At 40.6% G+C, this 20,865-nt stretch overlaps 1 protein-coding gene across 1 annotated transcript in view; it reads left to right on the forward strand.

The window, feature by feature from the left end:
- Nucleotides 1-15,764: 15,764 nt before the first annotated feature.
- Nucleotides 15,765-20,865, forward strand: part of LOC132236031 (ankyrin repeat domain-containing protein 26-like) — an 82,271-nt gene continuing 77,170 nt past the window's right edge. Inside the window, exon 1 of the mRNA XM_059699418.1 lies at nucleotides 15,765-15,833. Within this exon, the coding sequence (XP_059555401.1) occupies nucleotides 15,765-15,833 (69 nt within the window). The remainder of the gene's footprint in view (nucleotides 15,834-20,865) is intronic.

The following is a 20,865-nucleotide window of genomic DNA, read 5'->3' on the forward strand; positions in this document are numbered from 1 at the left end:
CGTTCTATTTGATTTTCTCCCAAAATTGCAAAGGGCTTTCACTAGGTTTATATGAGTACTATTTCTTTGCCATTATTTCAACATCTTATTACATGAGTACTTATTAAAGAGAAATGAAACATCATGAATTCTATGTTCACACAGGCATCATTTATATCCACAAATATTAATAAATTTTAAGAAAAATAAACTGCATAAACTTACATCAAACATTTAATAATAGATCTAAGTTTCATATATATAACAAGATAATAACATTGTTTCTCTATTAGCAGTTTACCAATTCAGGGGAAATGTTGATGCAAGTAAAATACAGTACAGCAGAGACAAATAATTAGAATATGGAGAGGATTCTTTTGAAACATTAAAGAAGGGGATGTTATTCAGTCTTGAAAGAGGAAATCCGTTCTAGAAAATTTGACATTGGGAAGATGAGTAGTACTAACTTGAAAATGAGTTAGTGGGGAAAATATTTAAGGAAAGAAAATATCACATATGAGGTCATGAACCCATGAAATGGGATAGCTTCTCTTAGAGACAAGGCTGTATGTGAAGGATCAGAGCTAGAAAAATGTAGGAATGAATCAGACCAGTATGCTAGTATATTTTGTGTACTAAATTAAGGAGTGCAGAGCAATAGAGAATTATTGAGGATGGTTAAGAAATGGAGTGTAGTGAAAGAACTCCAGTGGCTGAGAGGAGAATAACTGGAGAAGAATGAGCTAAACAAAAGGCCTTGCTTAAAAGACTAGCGTAATGATTTATGTTTTTAACTACATTAAATCTCTTAGCTTTTAAATTTTCTTGGGTAGTGAACTCCTTAGATAATCTAACAAATGCTGCTCATGCTGGCATTGCATAATCACATTTTTTATAAGTTGGAAAATATGCTTTCACAGATTGCAGAGTTTGCACTTATGAGAAAAAAAATCCATAATGAAAACCACACTGCACATTTCTGGAGATTTCTGGTTTCTGAGTTCTGTTTATAAAGCAAAGTGTAGGAATGGGTGCTAAGAAGTATAAGAATGGCATGGTTACAAGGGGCTATGTAGAGAATGAAATGGCTCTATGAAAATACATTGAAGAACTGAATTCAATAGAGGAAATATCAGAGGATTTTAAATGACTAAATCTTATCCCAGAAAATGATATAAATAATCAATTTCCAATGACTAGAAAATTTCAAATGTAAAGAAAGTTGTCAAGTAAAAGTCCAGCTTTCTCTTCTCCCAAAACATACATGTGCAGAAAGCTTCACAGGGAAATTCTATGAAACTGTTAAAAATTGCTAACAGCTCAGCCAGTGTGGCTTACTGGTTGAGTGCCAACCCATGAACCAGGAGGTTGTGGTTCAATTCTGAGTCAGCGCTCATGCTCAGGTTGTGGGCTCAATCTCCAGTGGGGGGTTTGCAGGAGGCAGCCAATCAATGATTCTTACTCATCATTGATGTTTCTATTTCTCTTCCCCTCTCCCTTCCTCAATAAAAATATATTTAAAAAAACTGTTAGGTACAATGTGAATAAAATATGAAGAATGCCTAAAATATGAAGAAAATCTTTTACATTAATATCATTTGGGAACATAATATGTCCATAAAAATGCCTGACAAAGTTTAAAAAGTAAATTATGGATCAGATTCAATATGCATATTGATGCACATATCCCAAATGTATATCATAACAACATAATCTGGTATAATATAACTCCAAATTGTGGAATTTTTCCCAAAGTGGAAAGGCAGCTCCATAATTCATAATACAAACACACCTGAAGAGAAAAAATCATATAATCTCAACCATGAGTACCTATATTAAGAGGCATATTTGATGGACCATCTAGTTTTGATAAATTATTTTAATAAAATATTTTAATATATAAAATATGTACATACCTCATCCTACATGCCAACATTATTCTTAATGTGAAAGTATACATCATATTCAACTCAGAAAAAGACAAATGTATTTATGATTACCCCTGTTATTTTATTTTTCTAGATTTTAATAATTATTTTAGTTCCTAATACTTCTGCTATTTTTAACAGCTCTTAATTGATATGTAAAGAAAATCAAGTGAGCAGAAATTAATGCTCCCTGAGGAAGAACATTTATGTATTTAATTTATTCCGGGGATATAACTTCTTCAGCAATTCAGCTTGTAAAAATTAAAATAACAAACATTCACATAGTGCTTACTGTGCTTCAAGCATTTCCCCAGCACTTCTTATTAATAATTTAATATTCAAAACTATCCTGCGTTAGGAAAATCTCAGATAAGAGGAGTGGCGGAATTTGCCCAGGATCACATAAATAGCAAGTGGCAGAATGGTCTCTACAACTATACACCTGGACTACTCATAGGATTATGGTTACTTCTGGTAGGATTGGTCAATCGGTTTGTAATTAAGCTAATAATCCTACTGGCTTTTGTCTCCAGTGGAGACAACTTTTTCTGAAACTCCCTTTATTTTTTTTTCCACATTAACTTTTTAATATTGGGACTAGGTAATCAATCAGCATTGCCCTTTTTGACAATTTAGGAAATCAAATTCTAGAAAGTTAGACAAGTTGACTGAGGACACTTATCTAGTAAGCAGCAAAAGTAGAATCTGAATCCAGTTCTTTGAATGCCATTCCTTGTTCAGCATGCATCCATTGCAGGGAATGTAGATTTTCTTAGACCGCACAGAGGAAAGGAGGATTCCAGTGGAACACTGGTGTAGATTTTCTTAGACCGCACAGAGGAACTCCTGGGACTGGGAGGCTATTCAGGGTCCAGGAAGCTCTGGGGCCACAGGGCTTCATTTGTGTAGCCTTAGCTGCTTTTCAAAAAATTGTTCCACTCTCAACTTCCTCCTGTCTGGCCAATTTTCTCTGGAGTTGCTGTCCCTTCCACTGTCTCTAAAAAACATTGGGAAAATATCCTTGGGTGAGGATTAACAATAAATAAATTAAAGAAAGAGAGATAAAGAGGGAAAACAAAAATGAGTGGGGTGGGGGCAGGAAGGCTTGGAGAGGACAATGGGGGATTAAAGGGACATATGTAATACTTTCAACAATAAGAATTTTAAAAAAGAAAGATAAATATAAGAAGGAAGGAAGGAAGGAAGGAAGGAAGGAAGGAAGGAAGGAAGGAAGGAAGGAAGGAAGGAAGGAAGGAAGGGAGGGAGGGAGGAGGGAAGGAGGGAGAGACTGAGAGAGAAAAAAAGGAAAGAAGGAAGGAAAGGAGGAAAGAAGGAAGGAAGGAAGGAAAGAAGGAAGGAAGGAAGGAAGAAAGAAAGAAAGAAAGAAAGAAAGAAAAAGAAAGAAAGAAAAGAAAGAAAGAAAGAAAAGAAAAGAAAAGAAAAGAAAAGAAAAGAAAAGAAAGAAAGAAAGAAAAGGAAGGAAGGAAGGAAGGAAGGAAGGAAGGAAGGAAGGAAGGAAGGAAGGAAGGAAGGAAGGAAGGAAAGAAAAAGAAAGGGAAAAAAAGAAGATGTTTGACAAAACCAAAGGAGAGTCAATGATTCATGGAAATATTTGGATGAAGAGCATTCTAGGTTGAAAGAACTGGCAAAGACACTGAGGCAAGGAAATGCTCCAGAATTTTTACAGCATCTCAAGGTGGCCAGTCTGGCTGAAGTTGACTGAAACATAAGAATGGTAATTAAATTTTGAGATCTAGTCAGAACCCAAATAACAAAGACTGTGTAGGGTTTTTTTGTTTTATTCTAAGGCAATTGTAATTTTTGAATGGTTTTCAGGAGGTAAGGAATATGATCTGAACTTAATGTGACTTTCATTTTATTGGGGTTATGGGTGTTCCTGTGAAAATAAGGAGACTTTAATTATAACCAAGTCTAGGAAATATTACTGGTGGCTTGGACTATAGAGGTAGAGGTGGAGGTGCTGAAAAGTTGTTAGATTTTAGAAATATTTAAAAATAGGGACTCTCATAGCCAGTTAGCCTGGAGGTCAACTCACCCCCGGTATTGCCGACATCAATCAAGGCTTAAAGGCAACAAGACTGCACACAAAGACCACTAGGGGGTGTACCAAGAAAGCATAAAAAATGCGGAGACAAAGAAACAGGACAAAACTGTCAATGGAGGATATTGAATTCAGAACCACACTTTTAAGGTCTCTTAAGAATTGTCTAGAAGCTGCCGATAAAATTAGTAAGGCCCTCGAAAAGACTGGTGAGACCACCGATAAATGTTGTGAGATCCTCAAGAAATCTAATGAGACCCTCGATGTTATACTGGGGAACCAACTAGAAATTAAGCATGCACGGACTGAAATAACGAATATTATACAGACTCCCAACAGCAGACCAGAGGAGCGCAAGAATCAAGTCAATGATTTGAAATGCGAGGAAGCAAAAAACACCCAATGGCAAAAGCAAAATGAAAAAAGAATCCAAAAATGCGAGGATAGTGTAAGGAGCCTCTGGGACAGCTTCAAGCGTACCAACATCAGAATTATAGGGGTGCCAGAAGATGAGAGAGAGCAAGATATTGAAAACCTATTTGAAGAAATAATGACAGAAAACTTCCCCCACCTGGTGAAAGAAATGGACTTACAGGTCCAAGAAGCGCGGAGAACCCCAAACAAAAGGAATCCAAAGAGGACCACACCAAGACACATCATAATTAAAATGCCAAGAGCAAAAGACAAAGAGAGAATCTTAAAAGCAGCAAGAGAAAGAAACCCAGTTACCTACAAGGGAATACCCATACGACTGTCAGCTGATTTCTCAACAGAAACCATGCAGGCCAGAAGGGAATGGCAAGAAATATTCAAAGTGATGAATACCAAGAACCTACAACCACGATTACTTTATCCAGCAAAGCTATCATTCAGAATTGAAGGTCAGATAAAGAGCTTCACAGATAAGGAAAAGCTAAAGGAGTTCATCACCACCAAACCAGGATTATATGAAATGCTGAAAGGTATCCTTTAAGAAGAGGAAGAGGAAGAAAAAGGTAAAGATACAAATTATGAACAACAAATATGCATCTATCAACAAGTGAATCTAAGAATCAAGTGAATAAATAATCTGATGAACAGAATGAACTGTTGATTATAATAGAATCAGGGACATAGAAAGGGAATGGACTGACTATTCTTGGGGGGGAAAGGGGTGTGGGAGATGTGGGAAGAGACTGGACAAAAATCGTGCACCTATGGATGAGGACAGTGGGTGGGGAGTGAGGGCGGAGGGTGGGGCGGGAACTGGGAGGAGGGGAGTTATGGGGGAAAAAAAAAATAGAAACAAATGTAATAATCTGAACAATAAAGAGTTAATTAAAAAAAAATAAAGGAGAAATTTTAAAAAAATTAAAAAAAATGAAATAAAAATATTTACCCTAGCCGGATTTTTTATGATTAAATGAGATGATTTATTAACATATGAAACATTTTACCTACTTGAAGAATTAATCCAATATAAATCAGGAATTCAAAGAACAAGGACTGGGCCAACCTTATCCAACCTTCTCAGTATTTGGGCAATTTCTACGTGTCCAGTAACTATTTCTGGCTTCATTTCCAATATAAAAAATAATACTTGGGTGTCTAAAAATTCTTAATGTTAACTCTAAAAAAAACCCAATGAGTGTTAACTTATACTATTTGCTTCTCAGGAAAGTCAAGCTTATCAATTAGGAATATGGTTTCAACCAACAGTATGCCCCAAACAATAGTTGCTGTTGTATTTTTTTACATAAAAGATATTTAGAGGTAGACACTTGCTATTGTTGGTACCTCGGTCTAACAATTCCATAGAAAGCCTCGGTTATATCGATCTTCATGCTCTGTCACTCTTGTATGATAATCTCTATTCAATACCAAGGTGATTGCTACAGCTTATAGAGTTCTTCTTCTCACTGAAAGCAGAACAAGTGCCACCCTCTCAAAAGGAATATCAGGGGCATTTCCAGTAGTGTCTGTATAATTTTATCATGAAAATAATAACTTTCTCATTGGAATCTTTCCCATTGCAAAGACAATCTTTAGTTTTGTTAGCCTTATGGTAGAGACAGGCAAGGATGAAGAGGTTTAAGGGGTTTTGAAAAACAGGGTGGGTCAAAAGTAGGTTTACAGTTGTTTATATGAAACATAATAAATAATCTATAGCTATAAAAGCCTAAGCAACAGACTGGAATAACTGGTCGACCAGTTGCTATGATGCGCACTGACAACCAGGGGGCAGACGCTCAGTGCAGGAGCTTCCCCCTGCTGGTCAGTGCGCTCCCACAGAAAACCTCCCAGAGCCTCTCCCTCTGGCCGACCCCCAATAGGCCTCGGTCGCTTGCCAGGCCAAGGAACCCCGCCCATGCACAAATTTATGCATCAGGCCTCTAGTTAATAAATGATAATGCAATAATAAAGTGTGTTGCCCTGACCGGTTTGGCTCAGTAGATAGAGCATTGGCCTGTGGACTGAAGGGCCCTGGGTTCGATTCCAGTCAAGGGCATGTACCTTGGTTGCGGGCACATCCCCAGCAAGGGGTGTGCAAGAGGCAGCTGTTCCATGTTTCTCTCTCATCCATGTTTCTGACTCTGTCCCTCTCCCTTCCTCTGTTTAAAAAACCAATAAAATATACTAAAAAAAGAATAAACTGTGTTTCACATACAACTATCATCCTACTTTTGCCTCTCCTTGTATTTTTTGGTTCAATCACTCTCCATTTCTATCCAAATAAATCTGAAAGGAAATAATCTTAAAGAAATACTAAGATGTTCATTTACTTACAGTTTATCACAAATGACACTTATTTTTATTATTTTAAATATACTCATATTCTTACTAGGTCAAATGACCACACACAGAGAGCCTTTTTTACTTTTCCAAAGGATCACAAATAAATAAAACCTTTCTTTTCTTTTTTTTAATGTAGAAGCAACTTGGGACATTATGAATCCCGTATTAGTACACAATTTCCACAATTTGTTGTTCTCTCAGTTATGATTCATCATTAACCTGGGAAGTTATTTCTCTATCTACTAAGAATACTCTGAATTGCATGAGGATGAAATAAAAAGCCCTGGCATAAATAGTGTTTAATGGATAGGTAGAGAGTATTCTAATACTGGGTAATAACCCAAACAAGGGAAACTGAAACAAATACAGAGTGGGGCAAAGGTGGGTTCACAGTTGTTCTTATGGAAAGTAACACAATATTTAGTAAATATTAATACACTAATAAATTCTGTGTTTCACGTACTCACAGCTGTAAATCTGTATGCAGACTGTTTACTGTTTGACAGGCAGTATCCTGGGTTGGGTGGATAAAATCTTTAGTAGTATAGATATACTACGTGCTCTTCTAGAGAACAAATAAAGGAGTAGCTCTGTTTTAGAAATGTATGTTCATAACATATAATCAAGGCCAAATTATTATGTAAGTGTTATTAATTCCCTTTTTTAAAAAAGAAAAAAAAATGAAGCTTAGAGGAAAAGTTAGATAATGACATATAGTTAGGAAAGCAACAAATATTAGTCAAAGAAGCCTGGACCCAAATCTATTCCATCCCCTACACTACCAGTCAGTGATCAATTTATATTACACTAAAATTAATTTATATTTTATACCATTAAAGTGTTTTCTGTCTCTAACACAGTGCTGCACAAATCAGTTAAATGGTCTCTTACTTTTAAGCTTTGTGATTTTCTGGTTTATAAAACAGATAACTTCCCATAAAAAGTTTCAGCGAAAAAACGCATGTAAATTACTTCAGGATAGAACCTAGAAATTGTTGTTTATTAAATAGTAACTAGATTGTGACTCACAATGAGATTATAAACCCTATAAGGTAGGGACATGTCATTAGTTCTTTCACCATGAACATAGATATAATCATGAACAGGGGGTCTATATGAGATTGAGCATTTGGTGTACAGAAAGAGTAAGCAAACATTTTAATAAATGTAAACAAATTACACTTTTTATTCTACTTTAAATTTTATTACTAATAATCTGGTAAATGTAGAGGAAAACAATGATGACCAATTATGTATTACTTATACAATTGAGGGGAAAAAGAGAAACAATATTGTCAGAAAGAGTGAATAAATATTGACACTCTCATTTGACCTGATAGTATTAATGAGGACATTACACAAAAAACCTAAAATGATACTTTTTAAAAATCCAATAAATATAGTTTTAGGTGGTTATTCTAAAGAAATTATCAGAAATTCCATAAGAAACATCCTATATTATAAGAGAGAAACATTCAAATTAACTGTCCCACCACCACTAATATGGCTGCACCGACAGCTGAGGCCCAGTTCCCATAATGAGCCTTAAGGAGCAATCAGCAGGGACCTGAGGCCACACCCTGCTGTGGGACTTGACAGGGGACGGCAAGCCATGGCCCCCGCTCTGGTGCCAGGCCAGGGGACCTCAGGCCTCGCCCCCCACCCTGGTGCCAGGCCAGGGGACCTCAGGCAACACCCCTGCTCAGCAAGGCTTGACCTGAGACCATGACCCCTCCCCAGCACTGGGCCAGGGGACCTGAAGTTGTACCCCACCTGACAGGGTTTAACAGGGAAACTCATGGTGCACCCCTGCCCTGGTGCTGGGCCAGGTAACCTCAGGCTGCTCCCCTCGCCCCGGCGCCAGGCCAGAGGAACTCAGGCTGCACCCCCTGCCCTGGTGCCAGGCCGGGGGACCTCAGGCCATGCCCCCCACTCTGGCACCAGGCCAGGGGACCTGAGGCTGCGCCCTCCACCCAGCGGGAGTTGACGGGGGACCTCAAGGTGCGCACCCCACCCTGGAGCTGGACCTGGGGATCTCAGGCTGTGCCCCCACCCCAGCGCCAGCCTGCAGGACCTCAGGCCACACACCCCGCTCTGCGAGACTTGACAGGGGACCCTCAGGCTGCATCCCCAGCCCTGGCATCAGCCTGGGGGATGGCAGGCCGCTCCCCCTGCCCAGCGGGACTTGACAGGGGACCTCAGGCCATGCCATCTGCCCTGGCCTGGGCTGGGGGACCTGAGGCTGTGCCCCCCACCCGGCAGGGCTTGACAAGGGTGGGACTGGCTAGGTCTGGATCTAGCCCAATGAGGGGTGGGGGAGGGCCGCTGGGTCTGGGTCTCGCATGATTTTAAGGCACATGTGACTGGGTGGGGACTTGACTCTTGGTCCCGTGGTGTACCCCAGACTCTAACAGGACGAAGATTTTCAAATACATTTTACTAATTTTCTTTCAACTCTGGCACTTCTATTATAGAGAAAGAGCAAATAGCAATATTAAAATATTTCCTCTAGCCCTAGTTGGTTTGGCTCACTGGATAAAGCGTCAACCTGGGGACTGAAGGGTCCCAGGTTCAGTTCCCGTTAGGGGCATGTACCTTGGTTGCAGGCACATCCCCAGTAGGGGGTGTGCAGGAGGCAGCTGATCGATGCTTCTCTTGCATCGATGTTTCTAATTCTCTATCCCTCTCCCTTCCTCTCTGTAAAAAAGCAATAAAATCATTAAAAAAAAATATTTCCTCTAATTAATCTGTTTTTAATGTGCATGAATTTCATGCACCGGGTGACTAGTTAACATTATAATGTTCAGTATAACAGTATTTATTATAGTAATACTTTGAACTAAACTGTTGAACCACTCCATGCAAAACATTAATATGCAGTCATTAATAGAAATTATCTTAAAAAATAATAACAAAATAATTTTCAAATCTATTATTAAATTAAAAAGTGCTATTGATTCAACTGCCCAGGTACTAAAGCAATCATGGCTGTATCGTATAAAACAAGAACTTTATTGAACAAAGTAACATTGAGACCATTTATTACTTTCCTACTGCTTGTTGACTTAACAAACTCCTACAAACAGAGTGGCTTTAAGCAATACAACTTTACTCACAGGAAAGTTCTAGGGTCAAATGTTAAATCAACCTTTCATTTTTTGGAAAAATCTTAACAGTATGGAGTTTCCTCAAAAGATTAAAAATGGAACTCCCATTTGACCCAGTAAATCCCCTTTTCTTGTAACCTGCCTTTGTAGCCCAAGAAGCTCCTAACACAGCAAATAAATTTGATTTAACTTATCTAAATGCACAGAGGTACATGGTGAATAAAAAGCAGTTGTTGAGAATTTTTGTGTCTATAATCATAAGAAATATTTTTCTGTCCTTTTACTGTCATATTTTTTGTCTAGTTTTAGCCTCAGGGTAATACTAGCCTCATCAAATGAGTGGTTAAGTGCACCCTATTAGTATGTTTTCTGGAACTAATTCTTAAAAATTGACATTCATTCTTAAGTATTTGGTAGAATTCACTGAAATTATTTAGTTTGGGCTCAACTTGATGAGATGGTTTTTAAATTAGTAATTCAGTCTCTATTGTTATACTTACTTCTCTTCAAATGTTTTAGCGCTTTTTGGCCTCATTTCTCTTTAGAAAGTTGCTCATTTTATCAAAGCTATCTAATTTTATTAGTATGTATACAGTTTTTCATAGTCTTCCCTTATCATCTTTTCCATTTCTCAAAAGTGGTAGCAATGCCCCCTCTTTCATTTTTGACTTTAGGAATTTAAGTCTTCTCTCTTTCTTCTTAGTCAATCTATCTAAAGGATTATCAATTTTATTGATTTTTTCAATAACTAATTTTTAAGTTTATTGATTTTCCTTATTGTTTTTCTATTCCTTTTATCATTAGTTTTCTTTTTTATCTATAATATACTATACTTAAAGCAGCATATCATTGAATTATGACTTTTTATTCATTGTGACAATCTTAGATTTTTAAGAAGTTTTTAAACTAATTACCTTTTAAAGAGCTTATTGATATAATTACAAATCTATATTCTTGCTATTTGTCTCCTTTTTTCCTATATGTTTTTGGATTATTAGCTGTACATTTTTTTGTTATTTAGGTATTGTAGAGTTAAGTATACTTTTTTATAGCTTAGTTTATTGTCCTGATTGCTTTTACTCATTTGGGTCATATGTTCCTGCTGTTGTGAATATTTGATAATATTTTATTGCATATATTAACATTACTTTGCATTCCTACATTTTGGAAAAGAAATTGAAAAGAATTTTTTTTCAGTAATCTTTAATTATCTAGAACTAGTATATTGGACCAGAGAAACTTTTAGTCTGGGATGAGTTTCACCCCACTGCTCACCCTTCTGAATAATCAGCAAGGTTTTCAAATCTGGCTTATGGGAGCAGACACTCACTATTCATGACCCTTTGTGAATGCTGGGTGCACTTTGAATGTTTCCCCACCTGCACTACTTTCTTTTTTTTTTATTAGTTAAGGTATTACAAATATGTCTTCATGCCTCCCATTAAGCCCCAACACCCCCACCCCGCCCGCACACTCATGCTCCCATCCCCCAGTTGTCCATGTCCATTGGTTTGGTTTATAAGTGTGTATACAAGTCCTTCGGATGATCTGTTCCCCTTACCCTCTCCCTCCCCTACTTTCCTTCTGGGAATTGATAGCCTGATCGCTGTTTCTCAGTTTTTGCATCTGTCCCTTTTCATCAGTCTATGTGCACTACTTTCTAAAATCCATATTCTGATCATAACTCTGCTAAATATTTCTAGAAGATACTGTGCATATCAGTAGGGTTTCCTCTCAGTGAAGTTCTGTTCCTTTGGTCTTTCCAGACCTTAAGCTCTATCTACTGTAATTGGGGACACCACTTGGCTCTACCTAACTTCTTTCTTCTTCACCCTGTGCCTGTAAACTCTCCCAAGGCAGGTGAGACAATTGTAGAACTCACCTTGTTTATTTCCTATATTTTTCCTAATGTTTAGTGTCTTGAAAACAATGGTATCACCTCTTTCCTTTTTTCTTTTTAGTTATTTCAGATGGAAATCCAAAACCAGCCTTACTCAGTCGCTAAAATGGATGTCTCCTTATCAGACCCACCCTGTATAGTTTTCATCTAAAGCACTAGTTTTCATCTCTAGAAGTTTAAGGTCTTGTTTTATATGTTTTAGTCCTCTTCTTAATATATTAAATTTTTCTTTTATGTATGGAATAGATGGAACCCATTCATAACTGTTTTATTACTCTTGCATACTATCACATGAGTAATCACTAAATTAAATATTCTTATTATGGTTTCTATTTTCCTTCTTCTTTACATGCCTGGTAGACTACACATTCTGAACTTTGTTGGGTGCTGGATATTTTTAATTTCTAAAATATGGTTAGAGCTTTGTTCTGGGACATAGCAAAGTTACTTAAAATGGTTTGACATTTGAGCCAATATTATGAGTTATGTAGGCTGCATCAGGAACTATCAGACCCTTCTCGTCACAGGTCACTACAGAGAGCCTCTCCTGTAACTTTGAGGAGAAAATAAGGGACAATAGATAATTTCTAGTTGGGCTGATGTAGGAGGCAAATGCATGGTGATCATAGTTTACACCATTCACACACACCAAAACCAGTTGCTCTAGCTAGGCTGAGTGACACATGCTTGGCCTCAGAATTGGTTGTTGGTTTTGTTAGTTGTTCCTTTCCCAATGAAGGCACTCATCCCTCAGTGGGGAATCAATCACCAGCACCAATTTCCGCTGAAGGTCCAGGCACTCAAATTCTGAGCTTCCATTTCCAAGCAATTTTGTGAACTATTCAAGAACCAAAGAACAAAATGGAAGTAAATGGTCTCAGAAAAATAAATTAAAACCTATGTATTTGCCTTGCTGTAAGATGTGTTTGCCAAACTTCCACATTTTTCCGGAGCATTTTGTGCAGTGCTGGTTCCTGTTACTTTTCATTTTGGTTATCACTTGAAATCATTAGCAAATGCAGTGGGAATGTGGTGAGTTCTGAGTTAGCTGGGCTTGTATTAGCCGTTGCTGTGGGGCAGCTCCTGCTCCTGTGTGTTTCACACACCGTAGCAGGTGTAGTCCATTTGGAGTTGCTGGACAAGAACTACACTAAAAGAAGTCTCTGTATGCACTCACATGTTTATACCAGTTTCTATGGAATATGGAGTCAACCTATTTTACCTTGCTAAGACATGGTATAAAGATGGAAAGAGAAGTTGCTGGTAGAGAAAGAAGGAAGCAAGGGGAAATGAGTATTTAGACTTTCAGTTTGTTAATCTTAAAGAACATGGAACACTTATGGAGTACAAGAGGCTTCATAATGGTGGACATAAGGTCAGTAAACGACTTACTGAAAAATTTGGCTAATGTGATTTGTGAGAAAAATAGCCATTTGATATAATTTCATTTTTAGCGATTATCTTACTCTGCAATAAAAACAGCCCCTCTTGCTTGCATTTTCCTTTATTTGTTTTTCCATCTGCAATATCACATTCCTCAATATCTTTCTGGTGAAATCTTTACCATCCAGTTTGCCTTTCCTGAAAAACTGCCATAAACTCTCAGCTCCTTCACCAATTACAAAATTTCAGCTTTCTTCAACCTGATTTTCAGATGTACCAATATTAATACAATAAACATTTTTAATGATAATGGAAAAATAGTCTGTCACAATAAAAAATGAAAAATCCCTGATATGTCTAGAAGTGGGCAAAATTTACATAAGAAAAAGAAATATCACATCCGTAATAATGTCAATAACAACAAAAATAATCTCAAAGGCAAAAATAAAAATACCATTCTGGCTGGGAAGCTCAGTTGGTTAGAGCATTGTCAGGAAACGGTAAGGTTGTGGGTTGATCCCCAGTCAGGGCTTATAGAATAAGCATCCAATGAAAGCATACATAAGTGGTACAAGAAATCAGTGTTCCTTTCTCTCTAAATAAAAAATGAATAAATAAATAAATAAATCTATATATATATATATATAAAAACCTAAGTGAACGGCTGACTGTCCAACTTTCTAACTGGTCGCTATGACAGGCACTAACAACCAGGGGGCAGATGCTCAATGCAGGAGCTGCCAAGATGCAGTGACTTGTCAGTTGCGGGTCTTGGGTGACACACCTGAAACCAGAGAGGAGGTATTCCCCGTCTTCTTTCCCCTCAATATTATTCTGGTGTAGGGGCCCAGTGCATGGATTTGTGAACCTTGAAAGAAACTGTGGGGCTCTAGGCAGAGGTGGGCACAGGAGCAGTTCTTGGCCATTCCTCTGAGCCGATGCCCAACCCCTGCTGCCATGGCCCCCTGTCCCCTGTCTGCCAGAAGCCCTGCTTCTGCTACCAACACTCCCATGTGCTGACAGAGCCAGCCCCACTTGCACCCGATGATGGCATGGAGCGATTGGGGCTGATGACAGCAGCAGGTGCATTCAGGGCAGGCACTATTAGTGGGTGTGAGTGGCAGCTGCTGCCAGGATCACCCCTGAGGAGCAGGGGGAGGTGTGAACCCCTCAGAGGCAATTTGGGCCAGCAGCTGCCACACACACCCGTTGATGGCACCAAGCAATTGGGTAGGTACCGGGTGCTGGTAGCAGGTGTGAGTGGGGCCAGTGCCAACAACAGGTGCGAGCGCTGGGTAGGACCACAACATGTGGGAGCAAAGAATTTTCAGTAAGTACCAGAGGCTCACCCTGATGACAGTGACCAGCACCTCACCTTGGTCTGGTGCACCATTAACCTGTTCCTCTGTCCTTCCATGGCTAACACACCAATGTTCTGAATTATGCCACCTGTGGTCACGAACCCTGGTGGTCCACGCATGTCATAGTGACTGATTGTGTTGTTGTTCTATTGGTCAGTCTATTTGCATATTACCATTTAATTATATATGATTAGTTTCATGTGTACAACATAGTGGTTAGACAATCTTATACTTTACAGAGTGGTTCCCCTGATATTTAAGTACCACCCCCGGGACTGTACATAGCTATTACAATATTATTTCCCCCCCCATTGGCTTCTCCCTGGCCACTCCCAACCCCAGCACCTTCTCTCACAGCCCTAGTGTCTGTGTCCATTGCTAATGCTTCTATGCATGCATACAAGTGCTTTGGTTGCAGAGATTTTCTTTTAAGGGGAGTTTCCTGGGACATAATTCCTTGAGCATCCTGAAGTTTCACACCACCGTAACTCTGTTCTTAGGCAAAGACTGCTTTTTCACTGGGTGATTAACTGTTACAAGCCTCTGGAAGTACTTGGCCAAATCTCACGGATGTTTGCGCAGAACCCAGACCTACCCACAGGCAATTACTGATATATTTCTTTTAATTTTTAGTTTTCTTAAACCTCACTGAGGATATTTTCTGCATTTTTTAAAGTTTTATTTATTACTTTGTGGAAGGAATGTACTGGAGGTAGCAGGGGTAGAAGAGAGGGAGAGAGAGAGATTGAGAGAAACATTGACATGAGGGAGACTTGAATTGACTGCCCCTTGCATGCATGCCCCTTACTTGGGACCAGGGATCTAATCTGAAACTTTAGTTCATGCTCTTGACCACTTATGGAACCGCCACCCTCTGGTGCTGTGGTGGGAGCTTTTACCAGGGAGACACACCCACCAGGGTAGTCTCTGAGATTTGAGATATTTGGACTTTGCACATGTGCTCTGGCTACCTTTGACCTCAAGGCTCTATGCATATGGGTAGTGATGTCAGAGGCCGTTGCTTGGTTACTATGATTCCGAGAGGAGATGGTAAACTGCCAAACTGCCCTGCTTGAATGCTGTGGCATCAGGTGGTTGGCTAGAGAGCTAGTGTTCGGCTCAGGAGGTGCGAAAAGCAGAGGGAAGTTGGGGCTTCTCTGAAGCCCTAGACTCTCTGCCATGGAGAAGTATTTTTCTATTCTGAGATGTCCCAGAGAGGCAGTTATGGACTCCCCCACCAGTCCTGGGTGCAGTGGCCTGGGAGCCAGAATGCCCCAATATCGAGAGGAAGATATGCGCGCCATCCACAAAGCTGCCAGCGTGGGAAACCTGTTGAGAGTGAGGCAAATCCTATTGTTCAGGAAAAGTAGCCTGAATGATAGGGACAGGATGAGAAGGTAATAGGGCCTGGGAGGCTGGCAGCCTGGGGTCCACTGGGAGGAGGTGGGTAGACTGGGAGAGGCGCACCCTTGCATGGCCCAGCAGCAACTCTTTGGTGGACACCTGACCTGGGTTCAAGCGCTCAGACCAAATTTATGAGCAGCAAAAATAAAAACACATGGACTCACAGATAATTCTTCTTACAGAACACTTTACTAACAATTTTTAAGTGATTTAACTACATATCAATAATGAATTCATGCACCAGTGGGGTTCCTTGGCCTGGCCTGCAGGACTGGGCCCAAACCAGCTTCCCAACATCCCCTGACGGGTCCTGGATTGTGAGAGGGCGCAGGCCAGGCCAAGGGACCCTACTGGTGCACAGTCGGGGCCAGGGAGTGACACGAGAGCTTGGCAAGCCGCAGAGGGACCATGGGAGGGCTCCAGAGCATGTCTGGCCCATCTCGCTAAGTGCTGATCAGCATGACCCCAGCAGTAAGCAAACCTACTGGTCTGAGTGTCAGCCCCCTGGTGGTCAGTGCACTTCATAGCGAGTAGGTGAGTGGCCTTAGCTTATCATTAACATATTACTCTCAGAATGGTTGAACAGGTGACTAATGATGGGCACTTAGTATATTAGGCTTTTCTTATATAGAATTTTCTACCATACACATTTTTATACCATGATGTTACATACTATAGAAAAGTGCACAAAGAGAGAGATAATTCCCATAATAGATCCACTTCTGGGCTAAAAATTCCTTGGATAAAATCTAATAAACTATATTCTTTATGGAGGGAACTCAGAAGCAACTTTGAAATGGGAAGGTGGCTGTGGTCCTGAGTATGATGACTGACTTTCTCAAAATGTGTGCTTGTCCTATGTTTATTAGTTTTACCGACCAATTCAATATACTGTAAACATTTTTGAGTTCCATGTTATCTTCCATCGTTGTCATGAAATTAAGAAAAATTTTGCATAGTAGACACAGGTTTACCCTTCTAGATATTAATGTGTGCTATGAATTTCCATAAAGTATTAGTTTACTAATAGCTGAAAAGACAGATAAATGATTGGAACAGAATGAAAAGTGCCCAAACCTCCAAATATATGTAACACTTCCGAACTCGATACTGGTGACATTTCATGTTTCTGGAAAAGGTCAATGAAAAATGGGAGAGGATTCTATGTTAAGTGTTTGTATAAAACTAGCTAGATTTGGATTACTCCAAAAAAATCTCAGATTAAAACTTTTAAATATGCAAAATGAGAAAAGTACCAGGAAAATACACAAATATCTGTTTATACTTTGTTTTTTTAATGTTGACAAAGACTTGAAGCACAAGATTTCTGGAGGTTGATTGAGCAATATAAAAAGTTCAAGTCCGGCTGGCATAACTTAGTGGTTGAGTGTCAACATAAGAAGAAGGAGGTCATGGTTCAATTCCTGGTCTGGGTATATGTCTGTGTTGCGGGTTCTATTCTTTGTAGGAGTGTGCAGGGGGCAGCCAATCAATGATTCTCTCTCAACATTGACTAAAATATATTTTATTCATCAATAAAAATATATTTAAAAATTTTTCAAACACTGTCTACCAGGAAATAATTTTAGCAAGATAAAGAAAATGTTCTTGCAAAATATATGCAGTATATGTGTATCAGAGAAAAATTATGTCTTCCTTTTACAGAGAAGTCTTTGAGATCAACAACGAAAAACTCTAACTTAAAAATGAACGAAGTATTTTTTTGCATAAGGATAAGTGACCAATGGCCAAATGAAAAAAATATTTATTTTCCCTGTAATAAAAGGAATAAGTTAAAAGAGTAAAATAATATTTTACATCCATCCAGTTTTTGAAGATTGTCCTTATACTGCTGTTTAAAATTTACGTTGTTTTTGACATTTGCAATAGGCAATTTGGCCCTGAGCACCACATTTAAAAATCTGCTAGTATACTAATAAAGGGGTAATATACTAATCAGACTGGATAGACCAGACATCTTCCAGACATCCTTCTGGATGTCCTTTCTGACAGAGCAGGGGTCCAGGCGAAGCCTTTCAGTCTCAGGGTGCCTGTGGCCAGCCCGGGCGAAGCTGCCGGGGGTTCTGGGTGCCTGAGGCCAGGCCACGTGAAGCTGCCGGGGGTTCTGGGTGCCTGAGGCCAGGCCACGTGAAGCTGCCCGGGGTTCTGGGTGCCTGAGGCCAGGCCACGTGAAGCTGCCCGGGGTTCTGGGTGCCTGAGGCCAGCCCACGTGAAGCTGCCTGCGGTTCTGGGTGCCTGAGGCCAGCCCATGTGAATGTGCCGGGAGTTCTGGGTGACTGAGGCCAGCCCACGTGAAGCTGCCCGGGGTTCTGGGTGCCTGAGGCCAGCCCACGTGAAGCTGCCCGGGGTTCTGGGTACCTGAGGCCAGCCCACGTGAAGCTGCCCGGGGTTCTGGGTGCCTGAGGACAGGACAAGTGAAGCTGTGCGGGGGCTCTGGGTGCCTGAGGCCAGCCCACATGAAGCTGCCAGGGGTTCTGGGTGACTGAGGCCAGCCCACGTGAAGCTGCCAGGGGCTCTGGGTGCCTGAGGCCAGCCCAGGCGAAGCTACCGGGGGTTCTGGGTGCCTGAGGCCAGGCCACGTGAAGCTGCCCGGGGTTCTTGGTGCCTGAGGCCAGCCCATGTGAAGCTGCCGGGGGTCCCAGGTGCCTGGAGCTGGCCAGAGGGAGGAAAGCCTGGGTACCAGGTGCCTGCAGCCAGCTGGAGGAGAAAAGGGTAGGTCCCCGGTGTGGGAGACAAGGCAGATGTGGTTTGGGGCAATCAGGCAGGCAGGCAGAGCAGGCAGGGTGGCAGGCAAGTGCTTAGGAGCCAGTGGTCTTAGAATGTGAGAGGTATGTCCACTGCGGGACCGCGCCTAAACCAACAGTCGGACACCCCCCGAGGGATCCTGGATTGCAAGAGGGTGCATTCCAGGCTGAGGGACACACCGCCCCCCTCACAAATTTCTTACATTGGGCCTCTAGTAGAGATATATTCCCAGTACCCATCAATTCTATTTATACTAAAATCTAAGTTATATAGTTTGTTTCACTCAGTACTTCTGAAAATAACAAAGTCTTAAGAAGAAAAACTCATTTTGGTTATACATACACACAAACAGACTATGATCTTAATTAGTGAAAAATAGATGCAAAATGTGATAAAATTTATTTCTGAGCATTTGTATTAAAAATGAACATTTACTTTTTTAAAAATCTGTTTTCTTTATTGAACATGGACGTAAATTCTAGTAAATATTTTTATGAATAATAGCATCCTCAGGAAGAGCAATCATATGCATCTTGCATAGATAAAATTCATTTCTGACTTTCTGCCTTTTGGACTTCTTTTGAAAATGTTTTATTTTTATTGTTGACACTGTTACAGATGTCTCCCATTTCACCACCTCAGTGCCCCTCCACACAGTCTGCAGGCTTCACACATGGTGGTCTGTGTCCAAGGGCTATGCATATGTGCATATATGTTCTTTGGCTAATCACTTCCCTTTCCCCACACCCCTTCCTCTGAGATCTGTCAGTCTGGCCCATGAATCCAGGCCTCTGGTCCTATTTTGTTTTTCAGTTTATTTTCTTCATTAGATTCCATGTGTAAGCGAGATTATATGGCATTTGCCTTTCTCTGACTGGCTTATTTCATTTACCATAACAATCTCCAGATCTGTGTATACTGTCGCAAAGGGTATAAGAGTGCCTTCTTTTCTCCAGTAGCAAAGTATATCATTGTGCAAATGTACTACACATTTTCCATCTACTCATCTACTGATGGGCACTTGAGCTGTTTTATAACTGTGCCTGTAAAGTATATATATCTATACTAATAAAAAAGTAATATGGTAATAAGAATGGAAGTCCTTCCGGAGACCTTCTAGATGTCCTTCTGGACAAGGCACGGAGCATGGCCAGCCTGCATACTGCCCCCAAATGGCACTCAGCCCCTTGCCCAGGCCCCCTTAACCGCAGTGGTGACCATCACCCCATGGGGGTGTGGCCAGCCTGAAAAAGGCCATTAGCCCCTTGCCCAGGCCAACAACACACCCAGTGGAAACCCTCATCCCAATGAGCGCGTGGCCAGCCTGCTAGCAGCTATCAGCCTCTCACCCAGGCTGGCCACACCCACAGCAGGGACCCCCACCCCAAAGTGTGCATGACTGCCCAGAAAAGAGCCCTCAGACTCTCACCCACGCTGGGCATGCCCCGCAGCGGGGACCCCCACCCAGATGGGGGCATGGCCAGCCTGCAATCTGCCCCAGCCTCCTACCCAGGCCAGCAATGCTCCCAGTCTGGACCCCCACCCTGATCAGGAAACCCCTTCAGGGAAGATGAAGGAAGAAGGAGAAGAAGGAGAAGAAGGAGGAGGAGAAGGAGGAGAAGGAGAAGAAGGAGAAGGAGAAGGAGAAGGAGAAGGAGAAGAAAAGAAGAAGAAAAGAAGAAGATGAAGGAAGAAGAAAAGTTTAAAAATATACAATAATATGTATCTACTAGAGACTCAATGCATGAAATTTGTCCAAGGATAGGCCTTCACTGCCTTGGCAGCTACCTGGATCCCTCCCACGGAGGCATCCTTGATCCTGTGGCTGCAGCCCTGGCTTCATCTGGAAGTCGTCCAGAAGGATGTCCAGAAGGACGTCTGGTCTAATTACCATATTTTGCTTTTATTATTATAGATCATCAATTGAATGTAAAAATAAAATAAATAAACAATAGATCTAATGCAAACAACAATAACAACAACAAAAACCAATGAATTGAATGGAACCAGAGGCATGTAAGCATGTAACAGAATTCTTTATCTCAGAGGCAAGGGGGAACAGAGGAGCAGGAAGAGATTAACCTAAGATTTTACCTATGGACACAGACAATATGGTGTTGAAGGTCTGGGTTGGGGCAGGAACCAGGTGGAAGGTGACGATGAGGGAAAAATGTAGGACATCTGTAATAGTCACAAACAT

Source organism: Myotis daubentonii, chromosome 1 (genome assembly GCF_963259705.1).
Source record: "Myotis daubentonii chromosome 1, mMyoDau2.1, whole genome shotgun sequence".
Taxonomy (NCBI): Eukaryota; Metazoa; Chordata; class Mammalia; order Chiroptera; family Vespertilionidae; genus Myotis; species Myotis daubentonii.